The sequence below is a fragment of the Accipiter gentilis genome, chromosome 33, assembly GCF_929443795.1.
Source record: "Accipiter gentilis chromosome 33, bAccGen1.1, whole genome shotgun sequence".
Lineage (NCBI taxonomy): Eukaryota > Metazoa > Chordata > Aves > Accipitriformes > Accipitridae > Astur > Astur gentilis.
The window spans coordinates 1,069,573-1,084,322 of NC_064912.1; the positions used below are offsets into that span (position 1 = coordinate 1,069,573).

Below are 14,750 nucleotides of genomic sequence, written 5' to 3' on the forward strand. Positions count from 1 at the left end.
GGTCCCAGTTGGCCAAGCTGCTGAGAATCTGCTTTGAATTTCTTGTATGGTTTCTTTTGTGATAGGGAAGTGAAGCTTCCTTGTCCCCGCCGTTGGGTCAGCAAAAGCTCTTCCACTTGCTGGATTTATTTCCATTTTTGACAGCCCAGGCTGTGCCTGCGGCACAAGGGGACACCCACCCGCTCCAGGTAGATGTATGCATTAGGGAAGTAATAATATATTATGATATATTATCTATAATAGAATGTTATAGGGATGTAATAGTATATTGTTATATATAATATAGTGTTACAGATACTACATCTGATATTAGTGTTACAGACATTATATCTTACATTAGTATTTTCCTTTGCATTATACAGTAGTCTTTTAAAGCAGAATACTCAGGGTCCTGTTCAATGAACTGGGGCCCAAATCGGAAAGAGAGATTCTTTTTTTCCTCCTGATCAAGGTATTTAGAGGCAAGAGATGAAACATATGTTCATTTTCCAAATATACTCCATGAAATATAGGGAGATTTTGTAGTGAGGTGCTTCAGACATATAAATCTCTAGAACATCTAAATAATACTCCATTCACTGGCTTTTCTTCTTTAAACTTTCAGGCAAAATGGGCAATGAAAAATATATAGGAACAGAAGAGTTTGTAAAATCAGACGGTTAGATGCTATAAACATAGTTTCATAGAAAAACAGATGCAAACGTTCAGATAGTAAGGAAAAAAAACTTTTTCATCAAATATGTGGCAAAACTGGTGTCCAGTCTTAAGAGGCGTCAAAGTTTGCTTTCCAAATCCATAATGCTGTTGATGCGGCCTGGAGCCTGGGGAGTTTGGGGTGCAGCAGCAGATCGCTCATTCATTCGTGCGCATCATGGGGAGGTGTCGCTCCCTGGGGAGCACATTCCCATGGCTCGGCTCACACTGTTGCTGCGTCTGGTCTTCATTAAGTTTCCAGCTTCAGCTGATGAAGTACAGATGTGAGCGGCTTTCCAGGGGGAAGAAAAGGAGGAGGAGGAGGGGAAGAACAGGAAATTCCCAGGGCGTGAGTTGGGGGCAGGGTAAATCATTAGTTGGAATTTTATATGCGACAGTGGGGCCAGGCCTGGAGAGAAGAGTTGCTGCCTTTTAGGGATGCAAGGCAGATTTGTCTTTCTTGCTACACTAACAACTGTTGAGAGATAAACCGTGGGTTTGCCTGGGATTTAAGTGAGCCTGTTCTGTACCTCCTGTTTCTTGGTCCTTAACCAGACCAGCAGTAATTTACCCACATTCCAAAGAGGCAGAAAAACTGACGGGCAGGACTTTTGCTCTGGTGCTGGAGGTGTCCGCCTGCCATCTCAAGGCTGAGGTTGTTCTTGAGACACGGAGAAACATGGAAGTGTGTTGCTGATGCTTCCTGGATCGTTCTCGTCTCTACACCTATCCCTTGCCTGCAGGCCTGCCCGCTTGTGCCAGCAAGCCTGCCGGGTACCTCAAGCTGAATAGTCTGCAAGGGAAATCTCTAAAAAAAGAATTTGGCGGTATAAAAAATGACCATTCTCTCTGATCAGCCATGTTGTGGAGAGGCTGGAGGTTTCTTTTTGGGGCGAAGGTAAAACTGAGGTTCTGGCTAAAGGTCCCCTGGTCTTTCTGCAGGAGTTGTGGTGGATCAGTCCCAGTGTCCTGGCCCTCGCCCAGGTTTGGGAGCATGGATCTGCTCCATTAACCCCCTATGGTTTTGGTGAGACACAGTCCGTGCCGTTGCACAGCTGAGGCTTGGTTGCGGTGTTCTGCGGTGGCCAACAGCTCTGGGGTTTGTGCTTCTGTTAGGCAGCGAGACCTTCTGTGTTATGTGGTAGTTTATTTTTGTAAAGTACTTTGGTTCTTTTGCATTTCACAGGGTGGTGTTACTCTGGGACCTTTCTAGATTTTAAATACAATCTATCTAGATTTTAAATACAATCTAATAAACAATATCTTAAAATAATAAATACAAACAAATATATTAATAAGCATGTAATATATGCATATGAAGATGGTCTTTGCAAACAAATAGTATGTTGCTGTGTCAGAAATACTTGTATACCTTAGCAGCAGCGTAATGAGTGTGGTGGTAAAATGAATGGACTCTCAAAGCCGAAACAGTTTTCTAGTATTTTGCTGCAGGAAGAAAATTGAAATCATACATGTATGTACCTTAGCAGAGCAGTGTCCTTCTTGTGACGGACACATCTGCTGGAGAGAACCAGCCTCCTCTGCAGCTTGCCGTGGACCAGGGGAGAAGGTTTGGCTGTGGGTTCTCCCCCATGCAGCTGCTAACAAAGCCATCCTTAGCTCCAGTCGGAGAATGGCAACTCCTCTGTGCAGAGCAGGGCCAGGTTCGTTAGAGGAAACATTCTTTCAAGCGCTTCTGGAGGGCAGAGGCAGGAGAAGGGATGGTCAGCGGGAAGGCAATGTTTTCACCTTTCGTAGGTACTTGTGCTGGTGAGCTGCTCTTAGCCCGTCTCTTGCCTTCGTCTCCGCACTGAATGAGTCTGTGCAAGCACTGCTCTACCGTGAACACTTCCAAATTCAGTGTCTTTGGTCCGGTTTGACCACAGTGGTGAATTCTGGTGTGTGCTCACCATCTCTCCAGCTGGGACTGTCAGAAAGGCAGTGCTTGCCAAAATAAAACCTAATGCAGAGCACGTCAACTGAAGATGTTTCTTCCTCTGTATTTGTTGCACCCAAGCGGTACCCTGCTGCTGGAGCCTCTCAGGTTTGTTTTGCAAATGATTTGGAGCGGAGGAGGAAGAGGTGGGATGGCAGAGCTCCAGCTCCTCAGGGCAGAGGTAAATCTGGGTGGTCCACTGCCTACAGCTGGCATGGGTGCCGAGGTGGCCCACAGGCAGGCTGTGCGTGGGGCAAGAGCTCCCAAAGAGGAATCCTGGGGGCAGCAGCTCCCACCGTGTTTTGAAGTTGCCAGGAGGCATTGCCATTCAGGGAAGCATAGTGCAGCCGATAGATGATGAGTACATCTTCTAAGTCCTGCTGTGTGTCTCTGCACACTGTTATCTTTTAACTTTGGACTTTAAAATACACTATTTGGTCTATTTCCTTTCAAAAGTTTCCATTCTCTGTAGTCTACATAAGATTTCTCATCTGCTTGTCTGCTCAAGCCCCTGAACTCTCATCTTCTTGCATTGGAATTGCTAGCTGACCAGGCTCTGAAAAATAAAGATTTTTATTTCCTTTCAGAAACTTGCTGTTAGTCCGTTTGACAAAGCACAGCACGGGCGTGCGTTCCTTCACCCAGAGTGAAACGGCTAGTGGCAACTTCTTCTGGCATGCTACAAATTTTGGAAAAATCATTTCTTTTCCTTGTGCGTAGCAAAGCACAGCCATGCCCACACACCCAATATTTGACATCTTTTACTAATGACAGAACTCTCCTTTTTTGATCACTCCCAGGTGATGATATCTGACACAACCTAAATGTTCTCTAATGGTGGTTTTCCTGCTTTTCCCAGTTCCAGATACAGGCAGTGGCTGGAATAAAAGAGAAACCAATTCCAGCTTTTCGAAAATCAGGAAAGTCACTTCTTCTGCTGATAAAAGTTAGCATTTCTATATTGAGTGGCGATGCACAGACTTTCACGCAGAAGGATCCAGTGCTGAAGTTTATGTAAGGCCTTTCTAGTTCAGAAATTACTGTGCTCTTTCAGTCTGCCCCAGTCTGGGGGACTTGGACATGTTGGAGCAGAGAATGAGAGGAGGCTGCGTTTGAACCACACTCAGCATGGACATGCAGATATAAGAAAGTCAGTAAAACGTTCAGACATGCATTTTTGCTTTTCTAAACAAGGAAAACTTCTGAACTATCTGAAATTTGGCCCTGATTTATCACTTCTGATCCTATTTTATTTTCTCTATACTGTTTTGGCCTTAATGTCACATATTTATGTTGATTACTACCTGAAAAAGTTATACCAGTTGTAGGTGCAAATAAAAGATGCTCTAATTGTAAAGTAAATTAGGAAAAACATTTTTTCTCTGCCTTTCTTTATTGTATGTGTTTGACAGCACGTCGTGTCTCATCTGCTTCACTGCTTCCCGGTTAGTCACTTTCCCCTGTTTGTGCAGGGCTTTCCCACAGCAACTGGGCAGAGAAAAACATTTTAATCATAGGAAAACTGGAAGGGGATTTGCTTGCAGATGCGGGACGTGAAGTTTCATTCAACTTTTTTATCTTTTTTTTTTTCCTGCTTTTATCACTTAGATACTTATTTTGTGCCATGGTGGTATCTGAGAACTGTATGGACCATACCTCTGCTGAGGTTCACACACTGAAAAAATCCCACATTTTGAATGCTTATGGTTTCTATTAGTCAATCATATTGCACTTTATTCTGAAGAGCCTCAAATGCAAACAGAATCTATGAAAATCTTTGCTTGTCACCCCATGTAATGGTGAATTGTGTTGCAGTCCTTTGTTGAGCAATGCCGCCCGCTGAGACCTGACGTTCCTGTATGGGAGTGCGGCGCTCAGCCGGTCCCTGCCTCTGTCTTGGCAGATGATTTTGCAGTGTTAAGTGGAAGCTCTTAGCCCTGAGGAGTTCTCATTCTGAGCATTGCAAAGCTTTTCTTTGTGCCGTTATTTGTGCAAGTTTTAAATCAGAAGATAGTTTGGTTGGTTGTTTCCTACACATCATTCCCTGTTATTGAGTGCAACTATTAGGCTCCTAATAGCTGTTCCATGTTTGAACTATGCAGGACAGTAGCAGGATGTTTCCAGTGTAACGTTTATGTCTATAAGACTTCTCATAGTTGTTTTTTTTTTAATTCTGAACACTGACGTGGGGGTATTGTGAATGTCTATATGTTGCAGCTACAGCAAGAACCACAGTGATGGGCACATGGAAAACGCTTATATACATGCAAACATAACTGCTTTTGTTTAGACATTGGTGTAAAGCAAAACCTGCAATATTTCCTTACGGCTGTGGGCATTCAGCTCCAGAACTAACCTTTATGTCTGAGACCTATTTCTGTTCCTCTTCAATCTTCACACAGCCGCTGGAGTCTCTTTGTTACATCCAGCAAGTGTCCAATGTACTAAGAGTTTTCCCTTTCACGCTCTCCTCTTTCCTTGCATCTTACCTGCTTAGTACCCAAGCCTTAACGGTGACACCATAACAGCTCTCCTTTCCTTTCCCATTTCTTACAGTGAGGCTGTCTGGGAGAACATGGCTCGCATGTGCGTGAAGACTCAGAGGCTCGATGTTGCCAAAATTTGCCTTGGAAACATGGGTCATGCAAGAGGAGCCAAGGCATTGAGGGAGGCTGAACAAGAACCAGAGCAGGAGGCCAGAGTGGCGGTGCTGGCCATTCAGCTGGGCATGCTGGTAAACCCCGCTCACCATACGCATCTGGGAATATCCACCCTGCTTAACTAGAGACAAAAATGAGAAACTGATCATTTTTTTAAAATTCTGAGACACAAAAAGCTTGGAGGGGAGTAAAATCTATTGCTAGGTTTCCAGGGAGTGATGAGTAGTTCTGACAAATACTTTCCTGAAGTTGAGCTTTTATCATAGGGAAATAGGCATCTCCTTCAGCCTTGCACAACCCCGTGCTGCACGATTCCTGCGTGACACTCATCAGGGGCTTTCCCTGAACTCCAGAGGGCTCAGCGGTCCCCTGAGCCCTTTTCATGTTCCTCAAAGAGTAGATGAGAATGAGTGTGGCAGAATCTGATGCCTGGAAATTAGACTACCAGGAGGCATAACCGCCTAAGGGTATAGCAAATTAATTTGTCTGTTTTATTAACTGCTGTACAGAATTTATATGGGAGTTTTACTCCCATACGAAAAATTGCTGAATGAAGGAAGCATCTTTTAAGGATGGTTTATGTGTGAAACATGAAACAGAAAAACTGTTTTCTTGGGGCATAATTCTTCCAAGCTTAATCATTCTAGGTTTGACTGGATTAAAAAGATGCACTTCAAAGCATTCTAGCTAAAATATTTCAAAAAACATATTTTAAGGTCCAATTTGGGAAACACAAGTTCCCTTTTGACAGGTTTGTTTGTAGAGTGAAAGGCTAAAGCTGCATTCTGCCAGAGAGCAAGGGCTGGCTTAAGACATTTAAGCGGTTTAGGCAAAATTGATGTTTCCTGCAGGGTTGGAGAGCTCTGGCGAGCCACAGTTGCTGCTTGTGCTGTCCCAGGGATGCCTGCTCGACTACAGTCGCCCAGATCTCCATCCCAGCTTCTCCCATCGTGGGAGCAGTAACTTGCCTGGGTCCAGCACAGCCAGAGGATGCGGTCAGGCTGTTCTCCCCGTACTCTGGTGCACAGGGCAACTGTCCCTCAGACCTGTATCTGGAGCCCATCCTGGCAGCAAATACATACCAAAATGGACCTTGTCTTTCCCGTGTGTCTTTACTGAAGTCTGAACCCATTCCCCTTGATTACCAATAGAACTGAGCTCTAAAATGGGTTTGAGACCAGCATTATCGTGTGGATTGAAAACTGACCGGATCGCTATTGCATTAGATGAACGATAAGAGCCTGTATTCCACTCTGTTCACCTTTATTTAATGTCTTCGTCAATGATCTGTAAGAAGAGCAGAGATTTTTAGTTTGGGAACCATAAAAGATCCAGGCATATGATCTGCAAGAGAGAAAATCTGGGAAGGGAGAATTGATGAAATACCCTACGGTTCACTGGAAATCACAAATTAGATAAAAAATGGCAAGGTGCTATGACAACAAAAAAATCTGTTTGGGGCTGCATTTAAGGAGACACCACATCCTGGGGCTTTGATTTGATAACTTCTGTCTAGGTATTTGTTGCAGCTACAGCTGGAACATCAACTTCCACCCTTAAGTATCTCATTACCAGAAAAAAACGTTGACGAACTGGAAGAAGTTCAGAGAAAATCAGTGCAGATTGTTACGCTCTTGGAAAGATTTCACAGACAAGGAAATCTTTAAGATAGCTGAATAATTAGAATTTGGCTTAAAAAGGTGTTTAGCAATCTACAACTATTTTAAGAGTATAAATGTTGGAGAGACAAAGAGTAAGTATTCTGAGTTAAAGTGAAGAAGAAAAGGAAAATTCAAACTAAATGTTTGTAAAAGCTTCCTGGCAGAAAAACCTATGAGGCTGAAAGGTGTCAATACTCCTTCTTTTGGACATTTAGATCTATTTGGAGAGGTGGAAGGGAACTGTAGCAAATGAATGCAGTTCTATGGCTTTTTTTCCATCTCGTACAAAGTCATAGTGCAGGAATCTTCCTTCTCTACTTTCTATGCTTTTTTGAATTTGAAACAATAAGAGACAGAAACTATTTTTCTGTCTTGGACAGATAATCTCAATTTACTAAATATAGTGTTCAGCTGGACAGCAGTTGGGTGGAGCAGGAAAATGCTCCTTCCACAGGAGTACCTCTCAAAGCATAAAAATAATAGTTCCAAATTTGCTCGCCCTTGCGTCAGCATCGGCAAAATCCTCCTGTTCCAATTCTGTCTTAAATTAATAGCATTTTTTTCCCCAGAATGGATCTCAATTATCCATGAACAGCATTGCTGCCTCTGAGACCTGCTCAGAGGTCGCAGGGGGTTCCCCTGGCACGTAATGCCTTCTTGCCAAAACCCCTAGTTTTGGCTCAGGACCTTCTCCTGGACCTCACCTCTGGGTAGGCAGCGTGGCTGTTAAGTGTAGCCCCACATGAGCATACCGCCCCTTTCTGAAATGGTTTACGCTCCTGATGACAGCGTTTATTTGTTGATGGCTTGGTCATGTCACCCCCCCCCCCCCCCACCCCATTTGATACCGTACAGTAAATGCCAGGATCTGAGTGCTTTCCTTATTTTCACATAAACATCCTGTTTCCCAGTAATGTGCTATTCCAAGCTACATATATTTAGGTGGTTAACCCCCCTGCCTGAATTATTGTTACTTTAATTGCATTACAATGACCTGCACTAATAAACTACTCCGAAGTGCAGTGTCTGTTGTGAAGGATACCTATGAAACGCCGGTCGGAGCTAACGAGGCATCTGTATGTTCTGCTTCCAGGAAGATGCGGAGCGACTCTACAAGGCTTGCAAACGTTACGACCTCCTGAACAAGTTCTATCAAGCCTCAAACCAGTGGCAGAAAGCCATTGAAACAGCTGAAGCTCACGATCGGGTTCACTTACGCACCACGTATTACAACTATGCTAAGCATCTGGAGGCAACTGGAGAGCAGAGTCTTGCACTCACCCAGTAAGCACTAGCCTGTGGCACCCAGGGGATTTAGAGCCTTTTTCTCTCATGAAGACTGGAGGCAGGCTAAGGAGGATGTCTGATGATGACCAGCAATAATTAATTAAAGTCTTTTCCTGTTTCTGGCGCTTTCTATCTCATGGAGTGAAGTGTTACAGTAAACTTCCCAGCACCCTCCCAGGCTAATAAAGCTTAGCGTCAGAAAGGTTAAGTGTCTTTTCAGGGCCAATAGTTGAAGCCCACTGATAGCCAGTCCTGTACTTGTCTCTGGAAGACCACTGCCCTCTTTTCCTTCCTTTTCCATGACAAAACCACTTGTTTACTTCTCCTGAGAATCCCAGACACAACTGCTGTGGCAGAATTTAGTCTGACTTGGGTGCTTCTGGCGCCTGGTCCTGTCCTGTGACTGATGAGTCCTTAGAAAAGTTAGGAGAAGTGATTTTTTTAATGTCTTGTATTTGTTGTTTGAATTCTTATTTTAATATATTTTTTATCATGTGAAGCCTCACAATATAATGTAATAAGGTCACTTCTGGTCAGAGTCAAAGTAGAGCTCTGATGTGATCAGACAGACCTGTTTTAGGTGATCAAGGCGGGCCAGGAGTTGAAGAGAGACCCCAACAGTAGATGGTGGCAGAAGTGCAGCGAGCTCTGGGTAGTGATAATAGAGGCTGAAGTTGCAGTGGATGGCAGCAGGACTAGGCAAGATGAGCCCAGGGCTCTTGTGACCTTTTCAGTCAAGTGTACAGGGATGTTCTTGATGTTTGGGGAGCTTTCTGGGGTGTTTCTTTGAACCATCACTGGCACTTTTAAAGTGTTTACTGTCCTGTGATCATATTGCCTCCCTGATTCCAGGTGCCTTGCAGGACCATTGAACTTTTTCTTTTTGATGGTGCTGGCAGACTGCAACTGGTCTTACAGAGAATGCAGTAATACAAATGAAGCAGCGTTACCAGTGTTGGCATTCTATGGCTGTCAAATAACATGAAATGGATATTTTACACAGGAAGTGAGCTAATATGAAGGTAGTAATTTCTCATCTAATATGTTCTTCTTTTCTACAGCTATGAGAAGTCAGACACACATAGGTTTGAGGTACCCCGCATGCTCTCTGAAGACTTACAAGCCCTGGAGAACTATGTCAACAAGATGAAAGACAAGTCAGTGCTATGCTTGTTCCTTCTCCCCAGTGGGATTTTCAGGTCTGAAATACAACTTGTGAAGAGAGGAGGGAAGGAGGAGTAAGAATCCTCTCAGCCGCAAGTTCAACCCCTGCCTTATCCATTAGGATTCTCCTCCAGCTTTTCAGGATTATGCTAAATCTCACTCAAGAACTGCCACATTAGATATCTAGGCTGAACTCCCTCACAGTGCAGACCTTTGAACAGCACCCTTGAGTTGGGGGTAAAGCCTTGTTTATATTCTAAAAAAATGTATCATCTAGTCTTGAACTCGAGATCACCAGGAGTGAAAAATGCAGTCTCTGGCAATTCTTGTTACTGCAATTAATGTTGTTGCTTTTTTAGGAGCCTATGGAAATGGTGGGCACAGTATCTGGAAAGCCAATCCGATATGGAATCTGCACTAAAATACTATGCGCTGGCTCAGGATTATTTTTCCCTAGTCCGTGTCCACTGCTTTCAGGGCAACATTCAGAAGGTAAGGAAGGCAGCCTGCTCCCATCTGCTTCCAGAGAATTCTCATTCCTGGGATGAGTATGGGCACAAAGTAAAGCTATATGATTTCCTTTTCAGGCTGCTGAAATAGCAAATGAAACGGGGAATTGGGCAGCATCATATCACTTGGCCCGGCAGTATGAGAGTCAGGATGACATCAAGCAGGCTGTACATTTCTACACCAGGGCCCAGGCATTTAACAATGCCATCCGTTTGTGTAAGGTATGCAAAGAGGTACATTTATGTCCAAAAGCAAAGTAGGATTCTATCCTTAGGCAGCATACAGAATGGAAGTGGTACAAGTTGTTTCTCCCCATTGGCTCTTGTGAGACACTGCTTGCTCATATACAGCCCACTGTGAAGATGCACCTGGTTTCTGCTTGCATCACCTGCAAGAGGCATCGATAAAGGCTTGGTTATATGGGACATTATTTTTCTTGTGTATCTCAACAGAAAACTGCCTGAAACAAATTATCATTGTTGCAGCTCAAAGTTACTTGGGTTGGTATAGGTTTTACACAGAAGGGAGCTGATGGGCTACTGTGTAACAATATAAAGGTGTAGGCTTGCCTGAAGACAGAATTATGAAATCTGTTTGCTGCATACCTAAAGCCAAGTCTTTGCTTTTGAATAGGATAACAATTTAGATGATCAGCTGATGAACCTGGCTCTTCTCAGCTCTCCAGAAGACATGATAGAGGCAGCCTGCTATTATGAGGAAAAGGGGGAGCAAATGGACAGAGCTGTCATGTTATATCACAAGGTAAATGTCGTCTTCGTAAAAAATACCAAATTTTAAACCGAAGCAGTTCCTACAGCAGAGGAACATTAAATGAACTGTAGTTTTTACTATATGTACTGTTCAGTAATTGTTTTTTCATAGTGGGTATTAATCCTCTCTAGGGTATCCTGTAAACTGATTCTACAGTACTTACTCTAGTCTTCAAAGACTCATTCTTAATTTTGCAGGCAGGACATTTCTCCAAAGCACTGGAGCTTGCCTTTGCCACGCAGCAGTTTGGGGCCCTACAGCTAATTGCTGAAGACCTGGATGATAAATCAGACCCAGCTCTGCTAGCCCGCTGTTCTGATTTTTTTATTGAACATGCTCAGTATGAGAAGGCAATGGAGTTGCTGCTAACAGCCAAAAAGGTAAGGTCCAGCATCTCTGGTCCCTCCGTGCACAGGTAAAGAGCAGCACAACAGGTGTGTACATGCACACACATACATTTATCTTTGTTTGTAAACAGATACGCAGAGATATTTGTGAGGTTTAAAGTTTCCTCTCATGCCAATGACTCATAGGGTGGTAGCCCACTGGCTCAACTCTAGAAATGGATTTCTGACTTTCTATCTTATTTCTGGCTTAAAACCTGCATATTTTGCACTCTTGGTTAAAAAAAACCACAACAACCCTCCTATTCTCTAAACTAACTTATTTAGAGACAGGAAAATTATAACATCCTCAGTCAAAAAAGAAAAAAATAAATCAATGCTGTCCCTTATGTCATACCACCAATGTAGTTAAGGCACTTCATTTCTCACCTAAACTTCTACACACTTCTACCATGCCCTCATTTATTGTACTGGCAACTCAGCCTTACTGCTGGATACCAAAGCAGTCCTATACCCACTCCTCTTGAATGAGGTCCTATGTCTTACATTCTTCCATGTTTTGCAAGGGTACAGCAGCCCTTTTCCAGGCTAAAAGCTGTTGTATATCCTACTCAAAATTTGTTCCTAAAAGGGAAGTAGCAAATTATTTAACAAAATCTTTCAAATACCTGTATTTATTTTATTTGCTGAAAACCTTAATATAATCAACCATGCTTAATAAATCTGACTTGTATGTCTCTGAGAATGTCACATTCAAAGAGACGAAGTGGATGAATCTTTAGTGCCAGACTAGTGTCCTCTGAGAAAACAGGTGAGAATCAGTGGTCTTTATGGAAGAACAAGTGCGTTCTTAGCAAACAAAATGAGACAGTGTGTACTTGAACAGGAGTTGCTGTCAGGATGCTTAACTACACAACAATGTTCTAGCTAGAGCACCCACAGCTGTTAGCATTTGTACCTTCATATGGCTAATTTACGTAGGGTACAGCACAAGCGACATAAGGTATCACTGTGGTATTTTTAACATCTCATTGCTTTCTCATTTCCATTAGTACCATGAAGCTCTGCAACTTTGCCTGAAGCAAAACCTGACCATTACGGAGGAGATGGCTGAGAAGATGACTGTCTGTAAGGACTCCAAGGACCTCTCTGAGGAGGCCCAGAGAGAGCTGTTGGAGCAAATCGCTGATTGCTGCATGAGACAAGGCAATTACTACTTGGCAACCAAGAAATACACGCAAGCAGGAAACAAGTTAAAGGTCAGCCTGGCTACATAGCAAAAAAAGCTGAAGAGGCTGAGCCTATTACCTTCCTAAGATTTCTCAAAACACGGGTGTTTTGAAACGTCAATCTTGGAACAGTCTTCATACAGTAGACTATCCAGACGAGGCCGCCTAGCCATTTTAGCATAGCTTATGGCTTTGCATTCATAATGATATTTTTTTCCCCCATGCCCCCCTTTCCTTTGCTAGGCTATGAGGGCACTGCTGAAATCTGGAGATACCAAGAAAATTGTCTTCTTTGCGGGAGTTTCCAGAGAGAGAGAGATTTATATCATGGCAGCCAACTATCTACAATCACTGGATTGGCGGAAGGACCCCGAGATTATGAAGAACATCATTAGCTTCTATACTAAAGGAAGGGCCCTTGACCTGCTCGCAGGTTTCTACGATGCATGTGCTCAGGTACTACTCATGTGCTTCTGTGGCTGCTAAAGGTGTTTGGTTTAGTTCTGGAGCAAGACATTCATCTCTTTTCTCCTCTTGCAGGTAGAAATTGATGAGTATCAGAACTATGAGAAAGCACAAGGAGCACTGACAGAAGCGTATAAGTGCCTTTCAAAAGCAAAGACTAGAAGCCCTCTGGAAGAGGAAAGCAAACTAGCACGTTTGCAAAGCAAGATGACCTTGATTAAGCGATTCATCCATGCTCGGAGGTGAGCTGCAGTATTCAGAGCATGTAAACTAATGACAGAAATATCATACAAGAAGAAAAGTTGTACTGGTACCTACAGTTTAATAAATAATTTGCATACTTGCTTCTAAAAGCTGCTACAGTTTTTCTAGCAGGGAGCCTATTATGTGTTTTTTTAAAAATGCTGTTGACATTAAAGATGAAAAGGTAACCTGAAGTATAAGCAAGTGTATGGACTGAGAAGAGCGTAGCTCTGTCAGAAAGACAATTACAAAATGTAACACAGTAAAAAAAAATAAAATAATCTTCCCTGTTCTTCACATGACAAACTGAACGGTCTCCCCCAGACTGTTAAGTTTCCTTTTGCTCTGTACTAGAGTTTACTCTGAAGATCCCAAGGAGGCAGTCAGGCAGTGTGAACTTCTCCTTGCTGAACAAGATTTTGACAACGCCATCCGTCACGGTGATGTCTTGGGATTTCTGGTTGAACATTATGTACAAGTGCAGGAATTCCAAATGGTAAGTTAATTCTCAGTTTTTCCAATCTACAGAGCCTGCATTTTATATATGCCAGTGCAGCTTGGTATAGCATGATTCTCTCATACAGGACAACATTCCATAGTATGGAAGGATGCTCCTTTACAGGAGCTAAACTGCTCAGCACGGTGGGGTAGACCTCAGGAACTATATCCGTATTAATATATTTTTCATTTCGTGGGAAAAAGAAAGCTCACAGGACACAGAGCATAAATAGTGGTGGATTCTTCAACATTCCCAGTTATTAGATAAGAACAGAAGGGTCTGTCTGAGTGCATGTCTTGGCAATTACACTGTACTTCATTTGCCACCTGGCCAAAGAAGAGAATTGTAAAATTGCAGTCATTTGAGGAACTGATGAATCATTTCTTTGGGGCAGAAGTGCCACACGCACACCAGCATTTGGACTAAACCGTAACCTGCCACTATTACGAAACCTAAGGATGCCAGGTGCTAATTTCTCCAGCTGTGCTGATTGACCTTGTTTTCAACATGGTTTTTTGACAGTGCTTCAGCTATCGGAGAATGTAAAACCAGCCTTTAAAGACTCCTTCTTTTTTAAACTGAGAAAGACAGAATTGACACAAGTGACTATGAAAGGTCGTCATGTTAGCAAAGGCTACAACTCCCAGCTAAGTGTTAGCACCTTTCAACACTAAGCTCCTGTCAAGAGCTCAGCCACACACTAAGGGTGGATGCTTTTCACCATTTTGCTGGGACTTGTATAGCAGTACCGCCCCCATCCCGTAACAGTGATCTCTGTGCATTACTTTAGGCTTACCGGTATCTGGAAGAGATGCAGAAAAGAATTCCACCTATGAACCTGAGCTACTACGTGACTCCACAGACCATTGAGGCAGTTCACCGAGGAGTAGGCATTCCCATAAGCCGAACCCTGGTTCCAGAACAAACGTGCCACAGCAGTATGGAGAACAAAGAGGTGGAAGAAGAAGTGGCTGATGAAGTGGAGGACCCCTGACAACTTACACTTAAATGCAAAGTTGACTTTAATACTAGGTCATTTATTCTGTCCGCGTTAGGGGTCATACATCAGTCAACACACTGCTGTGACAAGGCTTTTTGGTTATTACCAAGAAATTTATTCTTCCTGCTGGACTGTACAAGCAACAGTATTGAAGTTAATATGTTACCTCAAACACTGCATACAAAGATTCACGTGTATACCCTGTATATAAGCTATTTTTAGTATTTTAATAAATTGGGGGGGAGGGGGGGGGCAACAACAAGAACTGCAACAAGAACTTCAGGCCTT

General features: G+C 43.2%; 1 protein-coding gene across 3 annotated transcripts in view; it reads left to right on the forward strand.

The window, feature by feature from the left end:
- The window catches only part of IFT140 (intraflagellar transport 140), a 90,440-nt gene extending 75,775 nt beyond the window's left edge, over positions 1-14,665 (forward strand). For all 3 annotated transcript variants that reach the window (XM_049835569.1, XM_049835571.1, XM_049835572.1), the window contains 12 exons: positions 5,186-5,363; positions 8,044-8,234; positions 9,299-9,394; positions 9,761-9,893; positions 9,989-10,132; positions 10,545-10,673; positions 10,880-11,062; positions 12,079-12,285; positions 12,499-12,711; positions 12,796-12,962; positions 13,318-13,459; positions 14,253-14,665. In XM_049835569.1, the coding sequence (XP_049691526.1) occupies positions 5,186-5,363; positions 8,044-8,234; positions 9,299-9,394; positions 9,761-9,893; positions 9,989-10,132; positions 10,545-10,673; positions 10,880-11,062; positions 12,079-12,285; positions 12,499-12,711; positions 12,796-12,962; positions 13,318-13,459; positions 14,253-14,456 (1,987 nt within the window). In that variant the 3' untranslated portion in view covers positions 14,457-14,665. The remainder of the gene's footprint in view (positions 1-5,185; positions 5,364-8,043; positions 8,235-9,298; positions 9,395-9,760; positions 9,894-9,988; positions 10,133-10,544; positions 10,674-10,879; positions 11,063-12,078; positions 12,286-12,498; positions 12,712-12,795; positions 12,963-13,317; positions 13,460-14,252) is intronic.
- The last annotated feature ends 85 nt before the right edge of the window (positions 14,666-14,750 follow it).